This window comes from Natator depressus, chromosome 10 (genome assembly GCF_965152275.1).
Source record: "Natator depressus isolate rNatDep1 chromosome 10, rNatDep2.hap1, whole genome shotgun sequence".
Lineage (NCBI taxonomy): Eukaryota > Metazoa > Chordata > Testudines > Cheloniidae > Natator > Natator depressus.
This window is the reverse complement of record NC_134243.1, coordinates 8,419,469-8,441,350: the sequence shown is the minus strand read 5'-3', so window position 1 is coordinate 8,441,350 and position 21,882 is coordinate 8,419,469. Positions and strand designations below refer to the sequence as shown.

Here is a 21,882-nt window from a genome sequence, read left to right as displayed (position 1 = left end):
CAGATATCTGCCGAAAGTTTTTGGCTTGCTAAATGCAGCTGATATTCATACTATTTGGCAAATTAATTATTCAGTTTGCCTGTCCATCACACTGAAGCACATGCTATCATGTATGAACAGCTTGCTAATGAAAGGTGATGTGCGACTTCTACCAGCACACAAAATACACTATTCCTTTTGCAGCACCTACTGAAGGGAGGAGGGAACTGTTTATTGCAGTCAGTAGGCTGACACCACATGATGACAGATGAGAAGCACAGCTACCGATGAAATAATGTCACATGTGGTAAGTTCTGCCAGTGAATGTGCTTCTACAACATGTAGTTTTTCCCCCCTAAATGATCACAGGTAATGTACTGGTTTGATTTACAGTGAGGGGAACTAGGGATAGATGACTAGCTAGTTTAAGGCTATGGAGAACTGGCACATTGTCAGAGAGAGAGAGACCACTGGAAGTTTAAAGATTGGCTTCTGAATTAGAACTAATTGATAAAATTATTTGATGGCTCTTTTGTAGCTGGATGAGAAAGATCCAAGAGAACTCAGTTTTATCATTTATTTCCTTCTTTAATTTTAACAGATGATATCTGAGTGCCGTCATAGCTTGCTTAAATTTTCTTTTGAGGCAGTTGCTAGTCGCTTGATTAATAAATGTATAGTATATTTTCTGTTGGTTTTTCATTGCTAAAGATTTATAGATCTTAAGATCAAGGTATTTTAAAAAACTGTGTTTGACATTTCTTAGGTGAGATGTCTCTTTCAAATATGTCTGTTACAGATTTGCTGTTCAGATCAAGATAGTATGCTTATTAAACAGCATACCTGAGCATGAAATATGAGACATTTCTTTGGTTTTGTGTTGCTCTGTGATGGTAAGAGAAACATACAATAGTTAATGTGTTTAAGGCAGAATTCAGCTCCCAGTGAAGTCAATGCGAATTTTGTCAGTGATTTTATGGGAGCAGGATCGGGCCATTAGTGAATTTGTAGTTTTTCCTCCCTGGTCCTTTTTGTGGAATTAACATTGGGGCATCTTTGCCGTATCTGAAAGAGTTTGGTTTTATTTTAGTTCACACATGATGAAGTCAGTATACAGGTGCCCCCTTGCTGTTCCTTACATTTATAAGTGACCTTATCAGACTGCAGAGAATGTGAGATGTCTTGGCAAACTATATGGTAGTTTTGTGATACAGTGAAATGGGTTAACATTGAGACCATCAAATTAGTGTTTTCATTGAAGTCAACAGGGTGCCACACAGATGCAGAGGACTGCCCACACAGCTGTCATTGCAGGATTGGGGCCTAGGAATCTAGTTATGACTCATGGGGGCTCTAGTGTGTTACGGTAAGTGGGTGGTGGAAGAGGTGTACTGCTCAAGCAACTGTGACTGAAAGTATTGTTTTTGCCTAAGACAGAAGCAAACATTATATCAGGGATGGAGGGCATTGTGGGGGAAGCATGTGCAGCAGCACTATTTGCTATTATTATTATTATTTTATTATTATTTGGTTATTATTTTAAAAAGCATAGCCTGTACTCCCACAGTGATGGCCTTCTAGTGATAGTTATTATATGGGGGTCAAGGGAAGGACTTGATATCATCCTCAGCTGCCCGTTGGCTTTGTGGAATAGGAATTTCAGCAGAGAGGCTAAGAACTGCATGAACTGCTCCTGTTATCCCTACAGGAAGTTACCCCCAGATAATGGGCACAGTGGCAGGGAAGAGTGTGGGAAGTTTGCTCTGCCGCAGGCCTGTAAATAAACAGAGAACTTCATTCACTGGGGCTGTCAACACAATGCATTTCACCAGTATTAAATCCCACAATTATTTTAAAATGGAAATATACATATTATTTGCAAATAGCTTATTAAATAATTTGCAATAATTTTCACACAACAGTGACTAAGTATCCCTTATTTCTTTTTTCAAATGGAAACTCCAGATAGCATGAGACAAAATTCTGCCCTGTGATATGCCGTCACAATTCTCTTTGACTTCAATGAGAGTTGAACTCACAGGCCTGAGAGCAGAATTAAGCCTCACAGTGCTTTATGTATTAAAAAGCCTGATATAGCAGTTTCAGCTGAGTTTAATGTTTGGGATCCCTACAGAAAGTGCTTAAATAATAGCATGAACTGAAAAAGATTGCCAAACCAAGTGCTTTAGCACTACCTTTCTTGTTGCACAATCTTCCCATTGCTAGTGCAAGAGCGATGTCCTCTGCAGCACCTGCTGTCTGAAACAGCCTCCGGTATCTCTCTACCTCTGTCTCTACAAATCTCTGCCAAAAGCCTTTCGTTTCCCCCTCTTATCTATGCCCGTTGTCTCCCTCCACGGTTATGTAACTCTGTAAGTATATTAACTCTGTAGAGTGTGGCGAATACAATCTGTAAGAGTTGTGTATAGGTCCAAATATTTTTGTGTTTTTTCACTGGCATGTCATTTCCTTATATATTAATTTAGAGGATGGGACTGAAGTAATACCAGCACTGGTCATATCATGGTTTGCCATGGTATGGCATTTAGCATATCAGTGCCATAAAATGATGAGATCTCATTGTATTAGGCTCCATAAATGGTTCTTAAAGGCTGAAAACAAACACAAATTCTAAAATATTTGAGCTCATTTTGGTTTCCACTGAACATCAAGATACTTGAATTCCTAAGGCTCATGCGTACATAATCTTGCAGCTTATGTGAAAATAGCTACAGCGCATCTCTGATTTCAGAGTGTATAATGCATGGTGCTCCTTGTGGCCAGGAGAGGTTAACAAACCAGGGGCTGTATTTATGTAGTTGTGTTGTATGGTTACAGGAGGGAAACCCAGGCACGAGAGAGCCCTCTCCATCTGCATGTGCTCCAAATTATTCAGTTGGCGTGCAGCCATAGTCTGCCAACCTGGGCCTACCCATAGGCCAATGCCACAAGCAACACGCTAACTGGGTGTGGAGGGCATCTTGGGCCTGGGGCAGGGCAGAACAGCTCTATGGTCCATGGTGGGTGCCGTGGCGGGGCAGAGTGGCTCTGTGACTTGTGATGGGTGCTGTGGGCCTGTGGCGGGTGCTGTGGCAAGGCAGAGCAGCGCTGTAGGCCTGTGGTGGGGCAGAGCGGCTTTGTGGGGGGCGTCGTGGGCCCGTGGTGGGGCAGAGCGGTGCTGTGGCCCGTGGTGGGGCAGAGCAGCGCTGTGGCGGGCGTCGCGGGCCCGTGGTGGGGCAGAGCGGCTCTGTGGCCCGTGGCGGGCGTTGTGGGCCTGTGGTGGGGCAGAGCAGGGCTGTGGCAGGCGTCGTGGGCCCGTGGTAGGGCAGAGCGGCTCTGTGGCCCGCGGCAGGCATCGTGGGCCTGTGGTGGGGCAGAGCAGGGCTGTGGCGGGCGTCGTGGGCCCGTGGTGGGGCAGAGCGGCTCTGTGGCCCGTGTCAGGCGTCGTGGGCCTGTGGTGGGGCAGAGCAGGGCTGTGGCGGGCGTCGTGGGTCCGTGGTGGGGCAGAGCGGCTCTGTGGCCCGTGGCAGGCGTCGTGGGCCTGTGGTGGGGCGGAGCAGGGCTATGGCGGGCGTTGTAGGCCCGCGGTGGGGCAGAGCGGCGCTGTAGGCCTGTGGTGGGCGCCATGGGGCTGTGGCGGGCGCCATGGGGGTGTGATGGGGCACAGTGGCTCTATGGCCTGTGTGTAGACGGGGGGACGTATCCTGCCCCGCAGGAGAAAGGGGGCAGCAGCTCCAGCGCCCAGCCTCTACCCCCTCCCCCTCCTTCCTTTCAGGAAATCACTGGGGTAACAGAGAAGCTGCAGGGATAAGCGGATATGACAGCAGCTCTGCCCCGCAACGCAGCCTGATGCTGTGGGCGGCTCCACCCTGACAGCTCCGTTCAGCCAATCCCTTTAGTCCTCTGCCTCGCCACGGGAGCTCCGCGGCCAATCTGGCAGCGCTGATTGCAACATAGGCCCCGCCTCTCTCTCCTCATTGGTGTATTTGCGTTGTCCATCATCTTATCAGTGCCCGCCTTTTCCCCCTGGGACGTGTTGGATAAGGCAACGCGCCAATGAGACGCCGGAGGAGGCGTAGCCCAAGCCTGGAGCGACAGGCGTCCGACCAACGGTCGCGCTGCTTCCCCGGGCTCCCACCCCAATGGTGGAGGGGCGGAGGGGCCGGCCAACACCGCCCCCTGCCCCTTCCCTGTTGGTCGGTCCCACTCCGGGCCTGGCGGGCTAGGTTGAGTTCGCAGCTAGGGCCATTAAGCGCTGCGGGGGGAGGGGGAGCGATTTAAAGAGACAGAAGCCGAGCAGGCGGCCGGCTAGGGGAGCAGCGGCGGCGGACGACGAGCCCCCTCCCCCTCGCGGCAGCACCTCCGCCGCCAGGGTCTCCCCGAGCCCCACCGCCTCCCAGCGGCCTCCATGAGTTAACGGCAGCGGCGGCCACTCTGGGGGCGGCAGCGGCCGCCGCCGCCTCCTCCTCCTCCTCCTCGCGCGCCCCATCTTTGTGCGCTGCCGCCCGGCCGCCGCGCTTTGTTCGGCGCCGGGGGGAGCCCGGCCCTCGGGGCGAGCCGCTCCCCGCGCCCCGCTGCAGCTCGCGGGGGCGGGGGAGGCCGCGCCGCCGGAGCCAGCGGCGGGCGGCGTGAGGGGGCCGGCGCCGGGGAGCGAGCGCGCGAGCGGCGGCCCCGTCCCGTGTCCGTGCGGCTGCGAGGGGGAAGGGGCCGGCTCGCTGCCCGCCGGCCCGGCCCGTCGGCGGGCGGATTGATGAGGGGGGGTCGGACATGAGTCCGCCGGCCGCCGGGTGCTGCCATGTGACCGGCTTCAAGGTGGAGAACTGGAAGCAGAACCTGCGGGCGATCTACCAGTGCTTCGTGTGGAGCGGCTCGGCCGAGACCAGGAAGCGCAAGGTACCGGGGCTGGGGGGGGGGGAGCGGCGCGCGTCCCTCCGCCTCAGCCCGCGCGGGGCCACACCCCACCCCGCCCCGCCCAACCCAGCGGGCCCCGATCCCGGGGGGCGGCTCCGCCCCTGCCTGACCCGCACCCGGGCGGGGGGGGGGTGGGATCGTCTCCGGCCTCCTGGAGCGGGGAAGGGGCTGCCCAGCCCCGCCGCGGGGCGAGGTGGTGAAGGGACAATCGCGGGGGAAGCGCCGTTCAGCCCCCCCAGGGAGCACGGGAGGGGACGCAGGGGATCCCCTCCGACACCTGCCTTGGGCGGAGGGGCTGGGCCGGTGGGGGAGGCTGCCGCAAGGGCTTTCCTCTCCCATCCAGGGGTGGGAGGCTGGGCCGAGCGCCGCCGCCGCCGCCTCCTCCTCCCAGGTGCTGGGGGGAGTGAGGGTTTCCCGGAATCAGGCAACCGCATTGCTTTTCTGCGGGGGAGGGAGAGCTCCCAGGGCAGATGGGCATGGCCGGCCTGCAGCCGAGCGCTGGGAGGCAGCCTCCTGCAGTCAATAGGCTGCTTCCGATCAGGGTCTTGTACAGTAAGTGACAGGCTGGGATAAGGAAGCCGAGAGGGAGAAGTGGATCTTTAATTCAGTGTGTCACCCACTGGTAAATTATTAAATGTAGCTACTGCATAGGCACTTAAGTGGATAGAGGCCAGCGTTTGGGAAGCATGGGATACAGAGACTGAGGCTTGTCCTGCATCTAATTTATGGAGCAGTGAGAAAGGAGAGAGCAGCTTGCAAATCACGCTTGCACGTAATGTGTACTTAGAAAAGGCTTAAAGACACAATGACTGGAAATACGTCTGCAGATTTTTATGTCTGTGGAATGATTTTTTTATGATCTAATGCATCCACTGATAACAGAATCAGAAAGAGATTCCTAGTTTGGTGTGAGGAGAAGGTGGGGGGAGGGAGGGAAAGAATTGAATCAGTATTTTATACACAGCAAGAGTGAGGGTACTTTGCTCTTGCAAATGTATAGAGAATGTACTGCACAAATAGCATAATGAATATATTGGAGAAGACTGATGGCCAGAACATTTGTGTAAAAAGTATTTTAAAAATCAGTCATGTACACAGACCTGTTTCTGCAAGGTTGGTCTGTTAACTGTTCACAGATTCTCTTCCTTGGAGTTAACTAGTTCTTACTTCAAAGTGGCTTTGCAGATTTCTTTTCAGTGATCACGTTAATGACCGAAAAGGAGACTGCAACAGCAACTCAAGGAGTAAAGCTTGTTCTTCAAGGCAGCAAGGATAGGGCCTAATATTGAAGCAGTCAATTACCTGTCTTGTGATCGTAACTTCTTTTCATTCGATTGGTCAAATCACTCATAAAAATAGAGCTAGTTATAGAATGAAAGACAACATTCAGAAATTAGATATATTAAAAGGGCTGATAAAAGGACTGTGCAACTTGTGTGCTATCCAACTTATAAGATCTTTTTTTTTTTAAAGGGGCAGCAAATGGGACACTTAACCACACTTATATATTTAGTAAAACTGTTTAGTCATTTCATGTTCAAGCATTATTAAATCTAGCTACTGGCATATTTGAATATTTATGCTCCTCTTGTCATTGAATGTAGCCTAATGCTTCAATAACAAACTTTTTCATACCCCGTAATAATTTTGTGTTAAAGGGAGGAAAGTAGACCAAAACATGACTTGTTATATGGGATATAATGGCTTAAATGAAAACATACATTCATGATGGTTAGTTATGTCTAGTATACTGTGAAAGACAAAAGGCAAATGTGAGGTAGGAAGGCTGACCGCTATCAGATAGTGAGTCTTACTGCTAGAGTGATGATTTGTTTTGATTAATAACATGAATACTTCCTGCCTCTTCACCTAGAAATTACTTTTAAGAATAATTAAACTAATTTTGAATGAGTATTCTAGCAATTGGAAAATAATTCCATATTCGTCTGTGGTATGCTACTATGAATGTGGTATAGCTTTGATATTAAGAATGTGCTCCTCCATGGATGAGAGTTCTTGTTCTGAATCCTGATCAATATGTAGAGGTGGATAGAAAAATGACTTCAGAAAAATGGGACTTTTGATTTTTTTTTCTGCTGAAAACTCAGTGACATAATTTGAGAAAACAATAATAAAATCTTGTTTATTGCTGTAGAAATCATTCAGAATTACAGTTGTATATGAAGATTCATTGAATAAACCTTCTCTTGGTCATAAGAACCTACCATGAAAACTGTCTTGCACAGTTGGTTATCCAGTGAGTCCAGTCTGTCATTCTTTAGATTTCTTGGACACTACCTTTACTTTTTGAGTGTTGAGTCTTAAAAATCCAGATAGCAGTAGAAACTACAGGGGGCAGAAACTGTCCATTTCTGCTGTTTTACTAGGTTACTTATACTGCTTGCTGCATTATGTTTTAAAAGGCCATTTCAACACTGCTTGCTTTTTGCCATTTGTTTCCAGTCTTTAATTTTTTTTACAAATATGCTTATATGGTCTTAAACTCTTAATCCAATACACTCTAAATTTACAGAATATTAAGTAGAACAGCTAGACTTTTAAAGAGGTAGCTTTCTAAAGAATCTGAGTGTATTTCCTGGTTATGTTTTTAATCAGAAACAAGCAATAGCTATAACACATACAGTTAAAACTGATCAGGTTTTGTGTAGGGCGTCTTGTGTACAGACTCCTCAAATATTTTTGTGGCTTTTGTTTACACTGCGGTTTTTTAGCCACTAGCATAGCTAACTGATGCATTTGCACCAGGGCAAACCACTAGCATAGACAGGGTATATTGGTGTAAGATTACTCTGGGGCAGATGAATTGGTGCAAATCACAGTTTACACCAGTGTACCATTTCTGAGTTAAGGGTTTGCATTGATGTAGATGCATCAGTTTAGCTATGCTGATGGCTAAACTCCACTGGAGACCAGACCTGGCTGCCAGGGGTTTGAAGAATACAAATAAAAGGTGGGGAGAAAATCCAGAGAAAAATGTCTTTTTGAAGTTGTGGTGAGTGGGACTGAACATGTGAACTAGGTCTTTTACACTTGTCTTCAAGCAGGATCTTGATGAGGAATGAGAGAGTAATTTAAGACGTCTTGAAAATCAGACTTGAGCTAGGGCTCTGCGGATGAAAAAATAGCAGATTAATTTATGCTGAAAGGTGTACAAGCTTCTGTCAAACCATTGTTAAATCATAAACAAATATGTGGCCAAGTGACTTTTCACTCACAGTGACAGTGAGTGAAATTCTGGCCCTGTTCAAGACAGTGAGGCCTGGATTTTCAGCCAATATATTTAGACCTGGAAATGGTCATATTTACAATTAAATGGGACTCTACATAGGTCCTTTAAAAGGACATGATCTGTTATCTGCTCCCCAAATCTAACTTTGTATTAGTGAATGAAAAACAAAATAACTGACTAGAAACAAAAGTGAACAGACCAATCCATTATTTGTCTAGTCTCAAATACATAAAAGTGAAATGCCTAAATGATGAAACATAAGTTTAAACTTCAGTAATGTTTCTTGGAGCTTTAAATTCAGTGTCTATGGTGGAGGCCCCAGTCAGTTCATCATAATCATATGCTTGGATGTTTGTGGTTTGAGCAGTTAGTGTGCTAAGTAGGGGCCTTCCGAACTCAAGGAACAGCTGGACCCCAGCTCTGGTTGGGTAAGACTGCTGGACCTTGCAGGTAAATTTTCTTCCCCCCACCCCATCATGCAAGGCACAGACTATCTCTATTCTTTAGCAAATACTGTATAATAAAAATTAAGCTTGTAGTCGTTTGTTTTGCCACAATCATGTTGTACTTAGGGTCCTATTTGTTCTCTAATGCATGATTGTTTCACGCTTACGCTGATCAATCAAAGCATCACTGGCAGTCAGGGGCCAGGCACTGTTGTGGACAGCGAGTGCATATAAAATGTTTCTGCCTGTTTTGAAAGCATTTGGTTTGAGAGATGTTTCCTGTACATGTAAGAGGGGAATACTGGAAGAACTAATATAAGCTCTCAAACAAGAAGAAACATTCTAAGTGCATCCTCCTGTGAAAGGTGTCCTTTTCACATACGTCCCACCTGGGAAAGGTTTCCAGGCCCTACATCTCTAATTCAGATAATTTCTCTTTAATCTCTCCCAGAGTATTAACTCCTGTGTATTTAAGACTGCATTGACTTTTTTCTCTCTCTAAGGCAGGGATGGGCAAACTTTTTGGCCCCAGGGTCACATCTGGGTATGGAAATTGTATGGTGGGCCATGAATGTTCACGAAATTGCGGGTTGGCATGCGGGAGGGGTAAGGGCTCTGGGTTGGGGCTGGGGATGAGGGGTTGGGGGTGCATGAGGGTGCTCTGGGCTGGGACTCAGGGCTTCGGAGGGCAGGAGGGGGATCAGGGCTGGGGCAGGAGGTCGGGGGGCAGGAGTGCAGGCTCCAGGCAGCACTTACTTCAAGCAACTCACAGAAGCAGTGGCATGTCCCCCCTCTGGCTCCTACATGGAGGCGCGGCCAGATGGCTCTGTCCGCAGGCGCCGCCCCTACAGCTCCCATTGGCCACAGTTCCTGGCCACGGCGCACATGGAGCAGGGCAGACCCTGCTCCCCAGCTGGAGCTCGAGGGCCAGATTAAAATATCTGAAGGGCCAGATGTGGCCCCCAGGCTGTAGTTTGCCCACCATTCCCTAACCATAACCTTAGAGCAGGGAACCAATTATTGTGCATGTACTGGCAGATAAAAATAGCAGATACTTCAGTTCACAATTCAACTCAGTTTCTATTAAATCCTTGCTCTTTGAGTGGCCTGTGCACATTCCCACTCATGGCATGCTTTGGCAGTGTGGTTCTGATGTTGCGGTGTTGAGTAGCACACTCACTGTTCCTCCGTTCACCGTTCCTGAACACTTTGAGAGAGAGGTGCTATGGGAATGCGTGTTCTAGCCATCTCAGTTCTTTCCGGATACAGCAGCAGATGGACCAGGAACCTCTCTGAAGACTCAGCTCCATGGAAGTTTTAGAATTATTGTAAAAAATTTTATCTTAAACTTAAATAAATAAATCATGTTTATTACAGTAGTTCTTGGGGGCTAACCAAGAGTGGGGCATTATTGTGCTAGGCATTGTAGAAACAGAGTAGTAAATGGAAAAGCTTACATTCTAGATAGACATAGGCACAGTGTGGGGGAAGGGGTATAACTAAGGCTCAGATTTTGTCATAGATATTTTTAGTGAAAGTCAGGGACAGGTCATGGGCAATAAAGAAAAATTCATGGAAGCCTGTGACCTGTCCCTGACTTTTATGAAAAATATCCATGATAAAATGGGAAGGGGCTGGGCAGCTGTGTGGTGGCTGGGGGCTTCAGGGCCCCCACCACACATGGGGCCTCAGAACTGCGGGGTGGTCCCCCTACCTCGCCGTGGCGGCCATGGAGCTGTGGGGTACCCCTGTTGCCCATGGCAGCTCGGAGCTTGTGGGACCACTGCCTGAGACCGTGGGGGTAACTCACAGCTCCCTGCCACTGTGGAAGGCGGTGGGACCCTGCAGCTCCCAGCTGCTGGGGCTGAAGTCATGTGTCCCTGACAAAATCGTAGTCTTTGTTCACTGTGTTATACCTATGTAATGGAAGCAAACATCATGTTAGTACCATAAAGCAAATATAATGTGAGTGCCATGATTTTGGGGGTAAATTTACTTAAGACAGGATAAACTAGCTGGAGAGAGATCAGAATGTATGTGAGGAGGACAGGATAGGTAGGGAAGGGGAAGGTTGGAGCAATCAGTGCTGGGCAGAGGAAGTCCTCTCAACTGTAGAAAGCTCTCTGAATGTCTGAAAGTTCCTGTTTGGCTGCTTCTGCTGGCTGGGATATCTGGGACTGGCTTCCTCTCTGCAGGTTTCCACTCAAGGCTGCATGGTGGAGGCAGGACAGGTCGTAGTGCCTCCAGAGTGTTTCTGTGTGTGTGTGTGTGTCTGGGGGGATTGGCCCAAGCTGGGCCCCATTTTATCCCCCTCATCCCAGTGCAGCAGTCCCTTCTTTGGCTGCTCCTGCTCCAATGGGCTGGCTCCTCTGCAGTTCCTCCCCCCCCCCCCCCCCCCCCCATGCTATGGCTGATCCAAAGGAAAAGAGGCCAGGATTCAAGGTAGGTGCATTATCCTGCTATATTTCCTGCATTGAATGCCCATATGAGGTGTCTAGCTTGCTTGGGGAAAGGACTCACTGTGCACTGTAAAAGAGAGAATGAGGCACTTTCTCCCCAAGAGCTCATGAGGAGCATCAGAACAAGCTCCAAGCCTTACTACTTCAGGAGGCCAAAGCTCCAGTTCTGTAACCAGTGGATCCAAGAGTCAGACTGAGGTTTGGATTGTACCCTAGCCCCTCAAGGAATAAAAACCCCAAGATCGCTCTAAAATTTCCATCCTCTGCTCCTGAAGTGACTGCAAAACCTCCAGTATTAAGGGTTCCTGAGCCATCAGATCCTAGTTCCAGATACAGTAGACCCCTACAGGTGTCTGCCTCTGTTAGGAGAGCCAATCCTAATGGGAGCACCGTTTGGGATCAGACTCCTCCCATTCCAGGTAAGAGTATGGTACAAAATACTGCTCCTATTAGCAGGGCCAAGCACAGTTCCGGGTTTCTGTCAGATCCCTTGAGGTCAGTTCCAAAGATACCCTTGGAACCTAGGCCAAAGGTTATGGCACAGGGCAAATACTTAAAGAAGGGTCATTCCCCTAATGTGACAAGCAAAATGGCTGTGGGTGTTGGTTCTGATACAGTGCCATTGGTATCTATAACAATATTTGTCCAGGTACATCACTCACATTGGCACTTAGAATCTGAGATGGAGGTTATGCAGATCCATACATCCCATGGTCAGAGAGTTAAAGGGAATAAAAGAAAAGCCGCAGGGCCACTTACTGCTCTAGCTTCCTCAAGGGTGGAAAGACACAAGATCGTGGAGCAGATTCAGATTTCCCCAGACCTTTCACTCTGTTTCCTTAGAACTCCTACAGGCTCACCAGGAAGTTTGGCATTCTTAAAACATAAAGGGGAAGACAAAGCCACTAGCTTTCCCCTTACTTACTGCTTCAGATCTGAGATCAGATCCACAATCTGGTATTAAATCTAATGGTGACGGGTTAATTTACAACCTCTGTTCCCATCACCTGTAAAGAGTGGGGAAACAGAGCAAGCACTACACAGATACTACACACTGTTCATATAAACAGACAATAACCTTAGCTTGTTCGGTACTAAGATAAGGAACCTGGCATATTTGTCGACTTCCCTCCCTCAGCCAGATGGCCTTATTGTCCCCTGTCTAGATGTTATGTGGACACGGAACAAACTCATCCTTATAGGGATCTATCCCTTCCTAGAAGTCGGGGGGAAGCCTCATACACTGGATACAGTGCTCCCAGTTCTGTCTACATCACCAGAGTATAAAGCACTCATAGGAAGAGCTGATGGGAGCTATTGAATATCAGGACACCGATCTGGAGCCTAATGTTCAGAGGTCTTCTAATGTAGGAGTTGCAGCCACATCTTCCTTTTCTGAAGATGCCATTCATTTTAAAGTGGAAGTTGTTTTGACTACCATTTCATGAAAAATCCTATCTATGTCAGGAGATATCTAATCTGGTGTTTGATACACTGGGGTCCCCTTCTAACAGCAAGATCACTGTACGATCTCTGTTTTAGAAGAGTTGTTGAAAGCAGCCAAGTCTAACCAGACCATTTTAAAGAAGATATGACAAGCTTTAACGGTTACATATGAGGGATTTCCCCTGCACACCCACTTTCAACTCTCTGGTGGTTGCAGCAGTTCAGAGGACAAAAGGCCAAGTGCATTTTGCACAGTCTGACAGGGAGGGCAAAGATGTGGACACTCTGAGCGAAGATTCTCCTCTGCCTCCCTAGACCAGTGGTTCTCAAACTTTTTTTTCTTCGTGGACCACTTGAAAATTGCTGAGGGTCTCGGCAGACCGCTTAATTATCTTTCCAAATGTTGTTTGTACCGTTAACCATCTATTGTAAGGCGCTTTGGATAAAAGTGCTATATTAAAAAAAAAAACAACTTTGTTCTACAAATAAAAGCACACAACTCCTATTTTAATATCAGTAGTCTTACCTTTCTAATTTGATAGATGTGCCCTCTTTCCTCTGCTGCGGCAGCTCCTGAGCTGGGGCTGGGAAGGAGCGGGGTCTCTCCTCGGCAGCTGCAGCCCTGCACATCCCAAATTCCGCCACCCTCTCTTCTCACCCCACTGCCCCCTACTTCCCCCCTCCTCCCGTAACCACCTCACCTTACATGTACATCTTCTCCAGGGTCCAGGCACTTAATTAGTAGAGCCACACCTGTGCAGTTCCACTAATTAGGTGGGTGGCCCTTCATTCTCTTGTGTGCAGCTGCCCAGGTGCGAACCTTAGAGGGAACTATCTGCGGGCCACCTGAATGGAGCTTGCTGACCACTGGTGGTCCACAGACCACATTTTGAGACTCTCTGCCCTAGACATGGGTGTTTTAAAATTACCAGGCTGTAATGTCTCGGTGTTAGTGTTAGCTCTAGGAGAAAACCACTTTGTGTAAGGGCCTTCCTGAAGAGCAAAGGAAACTGGCTAGGGCCTTAGTAGCAGAAGGACTACTCGCAGATGAACACTAAGAACCTCATTTGATTCATCAAATACTACAAGAACAGAAGGTTCAGCCATCACTAAGATGACATATATGGCTTAGTGTCTGGTCTTTCTCCTGAGACTAGAGCAAATGTGAAGGTGATAGTTTAAGGGTAAGGATGGATGAAATCCTGGAGAAGAAAGACACTAGATCAACAGGTAGGTTGCTAGGAATTTATCAACCCTCAAGGGTTGGTGCCCCTGTTGTGTCAATATCAACACCAGCAACCTCCTGCTCAGCTGCAGTAGAGGAGAAAGAGCTATTTAAGCCATTTATCTCCCCCCAATTTTCTCTCTCTCAGCAACTGGAGTACCACCATCACAAACAAATGGATCCTAGAAACAGTACAGAGAGTTTATTCCATACGATCTGACACCACCCATTTCCCCTCCCTATTCAGGGACCCCTCTCCTGAGAACCTCCTAAGAATAGAGCTTTGTCCACTCTTGGAAACAGGAGCCATAGAGAAAGTCCCAAGGGGATTCTATTCTAGATACTTTGATTACACAGAAGAAGGGAGACTTCGATACCATCTTAGACCCAAGAAAGTGAAACTCTTTCAGAAAATTCATGTTTCCTCCCCCACCCAAGATTGGTTCACTTCTCTTGATTTACAGGATATGCATTTCCAGATAGCTATCAGGCCTTCATATTGGAAATACTTTGGATTCTGTATTAGGGGTGGGGTGGGGGTGTGGGAGTTGGCAACCGTTGTCATACGGGGTCCTTCAGCCTTTCTGGTGCCCCTTGGGTATTTACAAAGTGCCTAGTGGTGTTGTCCATGCATCTGAAATGGCATGGGATAGACATACCTTATTTAGATAACTGAACTGTAAAGAGAGCCCCACAAAAAAGTCTGTCCAAGGGTGACTTACATGCTCCCTGTTCGAGAGCTGGGACTCGGAATACATTGGAAAAAAGTCACTTCCTACATAAAGAATTCCCTCTTGGACAATTCTGGACTCTCAAGCAGGAAGAGCCTTCCTTCCAGAGGAACAACTTCTGAGAAATGTATCAATTATGATGAGATAACAAGAGAACGTCAACCTGACAGTACTCTTCTTGAGACTGATGGGGCCTTGTGGCCTGAGCTACAGATGCAACCTCCTCAGGAGTACTCAGCATGAGAACTGTACAACATTGTCCAGCAAGCATTATTTAACAAGTTCTTGAAATGGATTTTCCCAAGAGAAGGGCTTCTGTCTGTCATGGTGGACATAGTTTCAGTGTCCTGAAAAGGAAAGCCTCCAATCCACCAGCTCCATCAGCAGTTATCTTCGATGCTTGCAACTTGGGGTGGGCAGCCCACTTCAGACATCTAACAGTTCAGTCACTGGAACCACTTAGAGAAGCTATATATCAACATAGTAGACTTGAGGGCAATTTGCTGGATGTCAAGTAATTTCTTAGACTACCTTGTCTTGTAGGTGAGTAAGTGTTATGGACAACACAATAGTATGTGAACAAGAAAAGAGGATTTAATTCCAATCAGCTATTGAAGGAAGCTGTGGGAAGTGTGTTTCCACACTTACCCCATTGCCCTGAATTTAATAGGCAAAGATGACAACCTAGCAGATCAACTGAATGGGGACAAAAGAACTGCTCAGATGGTCTCTAAAGACAGCGACAGATGAGCACTCCAGACAGCAGGTATATCTGGAAATTTGTTCGCAACAAGGCACAATGTCAAGTACCCTGGGTTGTGCTCAAGAGCAGAAGAAGACAGTCCATTTTGGATGCATTCATACTTGACTAGAAATAGGTCTCCTCGGTGCCCTTTCCCTGTTTTCTCTCATCTAAAGAATAATAAAGGTTAAAGCAAGCCAGAGTAACTGACTGCTCTCTTGCCCATGTTAGGGCAATGGTTTCCAGACCCCCCTCTCTCACCTTTTGACCACAGAACTGCTGTATTTATACCCTGGACTGTCATTGCACTTGATAGTGTGAGCCATATGACTGAGATCTAAAGAGATCCTGTTCACGAAGTGCAAGATGTCTTGATAAATTCCAGGAAACAATCCACTTGCAAGTAAGCTCACCTCAAGTGGAAAAGGTTTCAAGTTTGGGCATGCAATAACATAGCATCAACTTCAGCTCCACTCCAGTTATGGTGGGCAGTCATCCCCAGAGTGCCCCCTCGTGCTAGGATGTGCAGTTGCAGGGTTTTTCACTCTAACGCCCCCTTATCCAGGTTCCCCAAAAGTCAGCTGCTTCTGTGGTCTGGCCTTCCGGCCAAGTTACCCCCCAGTCCATTCACCTTTCGGGATTAGCAGAAAAGTCCAAAAAGAAGAAAACCCAAAGTCTAGTGGCCTCTAACACCGATCCCTGGCCTCCATCTGGGACTCAATTCTTGGTACTTCCACTCCTGACCCCTGTATTTCCACTCCTGGACTGGGGAATAGGTTCGGGAACCCAGGCTCTGCTTTCTTTTGTTTCCAACCCAGGGATCCTGTTTTAGGAAGCCTGAGGAATGTTCGTTCAACCCCTTCGCCACTTCCCTGTGCTACCCTTACCTTTGCCCTGCTCATCAGCATCTTTACCAGGTTTGTGGACTCCACCGTCCCCACCTTGGATTTGTGGTTCTTCACTGCTGCTTAGCCCATTATGGAGGCGCTCCCAATCCCTCTGAAATACAGTCCACTGCTGTGCAACAGTCTCTCTTTCTCTCACTTTAAGACAGTCGATAGCTGCCTTCTTCAGATAGGGGTTCCCTTCAGCCCTCCTCCTGGAGCTAAAAGCATGGTTCAGGCAGGTAGTATGCTTCTTAGGGCAGGAGGTGTCCCCCTGTCCCAGCTCTCCTCCATGAAGCTGGGGCTGTGGTTATGGCCAGCTCTCGGTCCTTAGCCAGCTTCACCTTTAGATGGATCTTTTTCCTGCAGGGTTCAGCAGGCCAGCCTTCTGTTGATGTCTGCCCTGTGATGAGGGAGGAGGCAGCATATATGCTAGTTCCCTTCCTGAAGCATGTCTCAATTGGCTGGAGGAAGAGGGAGCCTTGCATTGCCCTGCCCACTTTTCAAGGCTTTTGATCTCAGACTCTTAAAGAGACCGTAATGGGGTTCCTTCCAAAAACTACTTATTCTTAGGATTGTTTTGTTCTTTCCCAATCTTCCACTGGTCTTTGAAGATAAGACCCCCCCCCCTCCTCCTCCCCAGAATCTTAAAGAGGCAGTGTCACATAACTGGAATGGGCTGACCTAGGCACCACTACCCTCAGGGGGACACATCACCCCATCACATTAGTCTGTACTTGAATACTTGCTTCACCTATAGCTTTCTAATCTCTTTTTCAGCTGAGTCAATTTAGCAGCCATTTCATCTTACTGCGTAGTAACTGAAAATAGGACTTGGACACAGTAAAGGGACTTACGAAAGTCTAGTGAACATCTGTCCACCAATCAAAGATCTAACTCAATCATGAAACTTTAGTCAGTTTAGGAAGCCTCCCTTTGAACCTCTGCCTGTTTTGCTGTTTCACCTATTCGTTATAGCCATCACATTTGCCATAAGAGTAAGAGAACTGGAAGCCCTGATGGCTGATGATCTTTCAGTTTTCCACAATGACAAAGTGGTTCTCCCTAGTTCTCTCCTCTCCCCTGCTCCAAGGTGGTAATTGATACCTATCTCAATCCATTAATCTGCCAGTATTCTTTTCCAGGACGCCATGCTCATTCAGGCCAAACAAAGCTTCACATGTTAGACGTAAGAAGGACTTTTGCTTTCTAAACTCTTGGGTTCTGTTTATGTAGAAAATCACAATATTTTAATTTCGTATATTAAATAACAAAAGACAGGAAATTACTTCAAACTATATGAATTGGATTATGTATCGACACGAGCTGCAAATCGGCCTCTGTCCGTCTCCCACTAGGGGTTAGGTAACTTTCCACAAGAGCAAAGGTGGCCTCCTTGGCATGCCTCAAACATATTCGGATTGTAGAAATTTTATATATCTATTGCTTGGAGTTCTAGTCACGCAATTTACAAAAGAGTCCTACCATCTTGACCAGATGCTTACTTTGGTAGAGCAGTATTTTGGTCACTATCCAATTAGGACTCCACGTCCTACCTTCCTCAGATGACTGTACTGTTTATCAAACTACCCCATGAATGGGAATATGTAGAGGCCACTCGAGGAAATTAAGGTTACTTGCCTGTAACTACAGTTTTTCGAGATGGACTTTGCACATTCACACTCCTCATTCACCTTCTCCTCAAGTCCCGTTTATAATCTGTGACTGTTTGAGTAAGGCTACGTTTTAGTCACAGGTATTTTTAGTAAAAATAGTGGAGTGGGGGCAGGCCGGGCATGTGCCCTGGGACCCCCGCTGGTACTGGGGATGGGGAAGTTGGCTCCACATCCCTCCAGCTCTGAGGCAGGGGCTCCTCTGCTGCTCCCACCACAAGTGCCTGCTGCCTCAGCTCCCATTGGCTGGGAACCGCAGCCAATGGGAGCTGCAGGGGCGGGGTCTGTGGGTGCCACCGGTCTGTGGTTGCCACCAGTCTGTGGTGCGGAGACCCCTCCACCTCCAGGAGCTGCAGGGGGCTCCCCCACCCCAGGTAAGTGCCCCCCCAAACCCCTGCCCCTATCCCTGAGCCCCTCCTACACACCCAAACAGCTGCGGGCAGCCCCTGGGCCAGCACCAGCCACTGCAGAGGTCACGGGAAGTCATGGAATCTGTGACCTCCATGGCAGACTCGCAGCCTTACTTATAAGGCAGTGAAGGGACTGAGGCTGCTGGACCACCATGCCTCCACTACAGCCTGGCACTCGGAATGGTGAGGGGAGGGTCAAAAGGGTCTGAGTGCCCCAATGGGCACAGCAATGAATTCTTCCACCGTCAGAACTGTAGTGCCTATGCATCACATTCGCGCTCACTCATGGGTAGAGTCCATCTCTAAGAGCTCCAGTTACAGGTGAACAATCTTAATTTTTCAGTCACTCAATGTACATGTCCAGGGGAGGAGTGGGGCAGAGGGATAAAACCTACAAAGTGATGAGGTTGGTAGGTTTAGTCTTTCTTGACCATGCTTATTTATTTTATTTCATATACTGTTGATCTTCCCAAATATAAGTCAATAGGAGGATTTTAATGTTCCCTCTGGGCATCTTAATTTCTAAAATGCAAATTTCCCTTCCTTTGTTAAAGCATACTTTTACGTATAACCTACCTGACATACATTCAGTTGCCATCCCCTAAGTGTTCTCTTCAGTGATCATTCTTTTATTTTAACTGAACTGAAATAAGCATTCTGTCCGAGTGGGAAATTTCTAGATCTGTGAAGATGTCCCCTAAAACGTCTTTCTCCTTGCCAGTTCTGGCATATCCCTGAGAGGAGCTAGGAGTATGTGTCCCATGTGATGTGCTTGTGCGCGCGCGCGCTCTCTCTCTTTTCCCCAAAGTGTGGGTTACAGGTGCCTAAGTCCATATCCTGGGTGGGGTGGAGGTGGCAGAAGCCCAGACTTGCTCCCGCTTATTGCTCCAGCAATTGATATATTTTGGTGGTTTAAATTACCATTTATTACAGTGGAGCCTGCCAATTACCACAAATTTCATTTCACTTACAACAAATGTAAGTAATTCACCCAAAAACTGAAAATTGTCTATATCAATAGTTTCAAGAGCTGTGGATGTGAATAGTAGTACCCTGATCTTGTATAACAACATGATAATCCACATTAGAATCTGGAGAGAGAAATATACAATGGAACAGTTAACATTTCCTGAAGTCTGATTTCCTTCCAATGCATTTCAGTAGAGAGAAATCCCATCACAGAAAATGAATCGTATTATAGTGCATTCATTTACCAGCACAGATAGCTTTAGTAGACATTGGCACCATCCGTTCTACCCTCAAATTACAAATTAAAAAACCATAATTCATAATTATATCACGTGAATATTTCAATGCTCATGCCTCTTATTCAGTGCATTATATGCAGCTATGCGGATTTCATAAAGTTTCTTGTCCAAACTGTGAATCAGATGGCCTTCCCTTTATATAGTCACTACAAGAAAGATTCTGGATAAAAATGTGTGCTTCACAGATATAACTACGAATACATTTGTAAGTGAAGCTTCCAAGATTTGAGATTCTCTTTAACTAGATTTGTTAGTTCTATCCGTCTTTGGTGTAATTTCTCTGAGGTCAGTGAAGTCACACCGGATTAATTTGGCCTATTGTAGCAAGGATTTAGCTGCCTTGACTTCAGGTCTGCCTGGTGCCTCAGCTTCTCCCTCTTGGGGTCCCTAGTAACTTCACATGGGCTCCTGTATGTCAGGTAGTACCCTTTCTTGGTGTCTGGTTTATTAACAAGTTCAAAAGGAAACACTAACTTCCTCAAAGCCTATGTGCAGTGATCTTAGTTTTTTCTCTTCTGAAGCAAACTTGCTCCCCAACTTTAGCTGCCTTAGCTGGTACCTGTTCGCTCCAGGCTCTGCCTGGGAGCTAAGGAAAGTCTCTCTCTGTGCTCAGGATGCTCTTGCATTCTCCAGCAGTTTTGGTTCTGAGCCACTTGCTACCATCACGTGATCCCTGGACTCATTCCCTTCACCTGGGGAGGCAGGCTGCACCTGGCACAGGTAAGACTGAGCTGTAAGACTTAGGGTATGTCTGCACTGCAGTTAAACACCCATGGCTGGCCCTTCAGCTGACTTGGGCTCGTGGGGCTTGGGCTATGGAGCTATTTAATTGTGATATAGATGTTTGGGCTCAGGGTGTAGCCCAGGCTCTAGGACTCTGCAAGGGGGTAGAGTCCCAGAGTGCAGCTCCAGCCCAAGCCCCAACATTTACATTGAAATTAAATATCCCCTTAGCCTGAGGCAGCTGACACAGGCCAGCCATGGGTGTCCCAGTATGTCTACACTGTTTTAAAAGTCAGGGTACCGAATCTCAGAGCCCTGGTCTACAGACTCAGGCTTGTGTTATGGTATTAAAAACAGCCTTGAAAGTACACAGCTGTTTTTAGTGCCATAGTACGAGCTTGGGTCTGTAGACCCAAACTCTTGAGACTCACTGCTGTGGGTTTGAAAACACAATGTAGAGGCACCCTTAAAAGGCCAGCTCACCTTGTGAGACACCCATAATATTTACAGAAATGGAATAGAATGTTACAGAATAATGAATTTCTGATTTTATAAATTCTAAATATTTATGGAAAATGGGGTGAAGGCATCAATTCTGAGACATCAGTTTAGTTCTACAACCAAATATTGATGCAGTATACAGCTGTTCATTGGACAATAGATCTGCATTCTGATTGGTTTAAAGTACAGATTTTTGCCTTATCCAGCGCAGAGATCTGTTTATTTAATAGCACAGACAAAGCATACTTTGGTGCCAGAGAACCTTAGATTTGACTTCTCAGTGAGCAACTGCAGTCTGATGTGACACATTCTTTACTGCATGCTATATAGGAAATATCCAGCATCTTGCTATGTAGAAGGACAAAGAAGGATGTACAGCAGATTGCAAAAACAAACAAAAAATTGTCTGCCACCTAGGTTTTTTTAACCTTTCCATTGTTAGTAATATCCTCTTTAAAAAAATTTTTTTTAAACCTTCTTTCCTTAGCCAATCTTCTCAGTTCTTTTCCCACTTGGCAGAGATTGATTTCTTCCTCTCCCACCTTCCCTGTGTTTAATGGAGCTTGAAATTAACATGACTCTTCTTGTCTACCTCCTTTTGTGTAGCATCATTGGTGATGTCAGCACATCTCTGGGAAATATTTCCTTTGCGGTTTATAGTATTCTAAATGTGGCACATACTTTATAGTGCTAGAATGGCTTAATACTGTGGTTTGTTGTGCTATTGAAAAACAGGTGATGGGCAAGGTGGAACTGGCAAAAGGTAACAGATACAGTAGTAAGTCAGACATTACTCTTCGCCCCCACCCCTTCAAATAAATACAGATATGCTAGTGTAGGTATTAGGGCTAATGCAAATAATAATCATGATGTACTGTGCTCAATTTTGATAACACCAACTAATCTTCATAAACCTGTGACATAAGTAACTTCATTTTATACTCGGTACGGAGCGCTGACTTGCTGAATTCCACACAGTGACTCGGTTCCGGAGCTGGGAAGAGGACTAGGAGTTCTTGGCTCCTAATTGAATGCTAGTCTAGTATACTATGTAGCATTTGCACTCTGAAACTTTATGCACCCAACTCAGCTCTCCAGAATATATAGGTATCACTTTTAAGCAGAGAGTCGTGGTCTCCATTTGGAAATAAAGATCATGGAGTTGATTTATTTTAGTGTGCTGTTGTTTTGTGTATTTTAATGATATATCGTCTTTTTGTATGTATCATCTAGC

At 46.8% G+C, this 21,882-nt stretch overlaps 1 protein-coding gene across 3 annotated transcripts in view; it reads left to right on the top strand.

Annotated features, from left to right (window-relative positions):
• The window catches only part of USP22 (ubiquitin specific peptidase 22), a 202,453-nt gene that overhangs the window by 14,854 nt on the left and 165,717 nt on the right, over positions 1-21,882 (top strand). For 2 of the 3 annotated variants that reach the window (XM_074965122.1, XM_074965120.1), the window contains exon 1: positions 4,645-4,872. The exons of the other annotated variant lie outside the window; for it this stretch is intronic. In XM_074965122.1, the coding sequence (XP_074821223.1) occupies positions 4,747-4,872 (126 nt within the window). In that variant the 5' untranslated portion in view covers positions 4,645-4,746. Of the gene's footprint in view, positions 1-4,644; positions 4,873-21,882 lie in introns of those variants that run through there. 3 annotated transcript variants of the gene reach the window in all.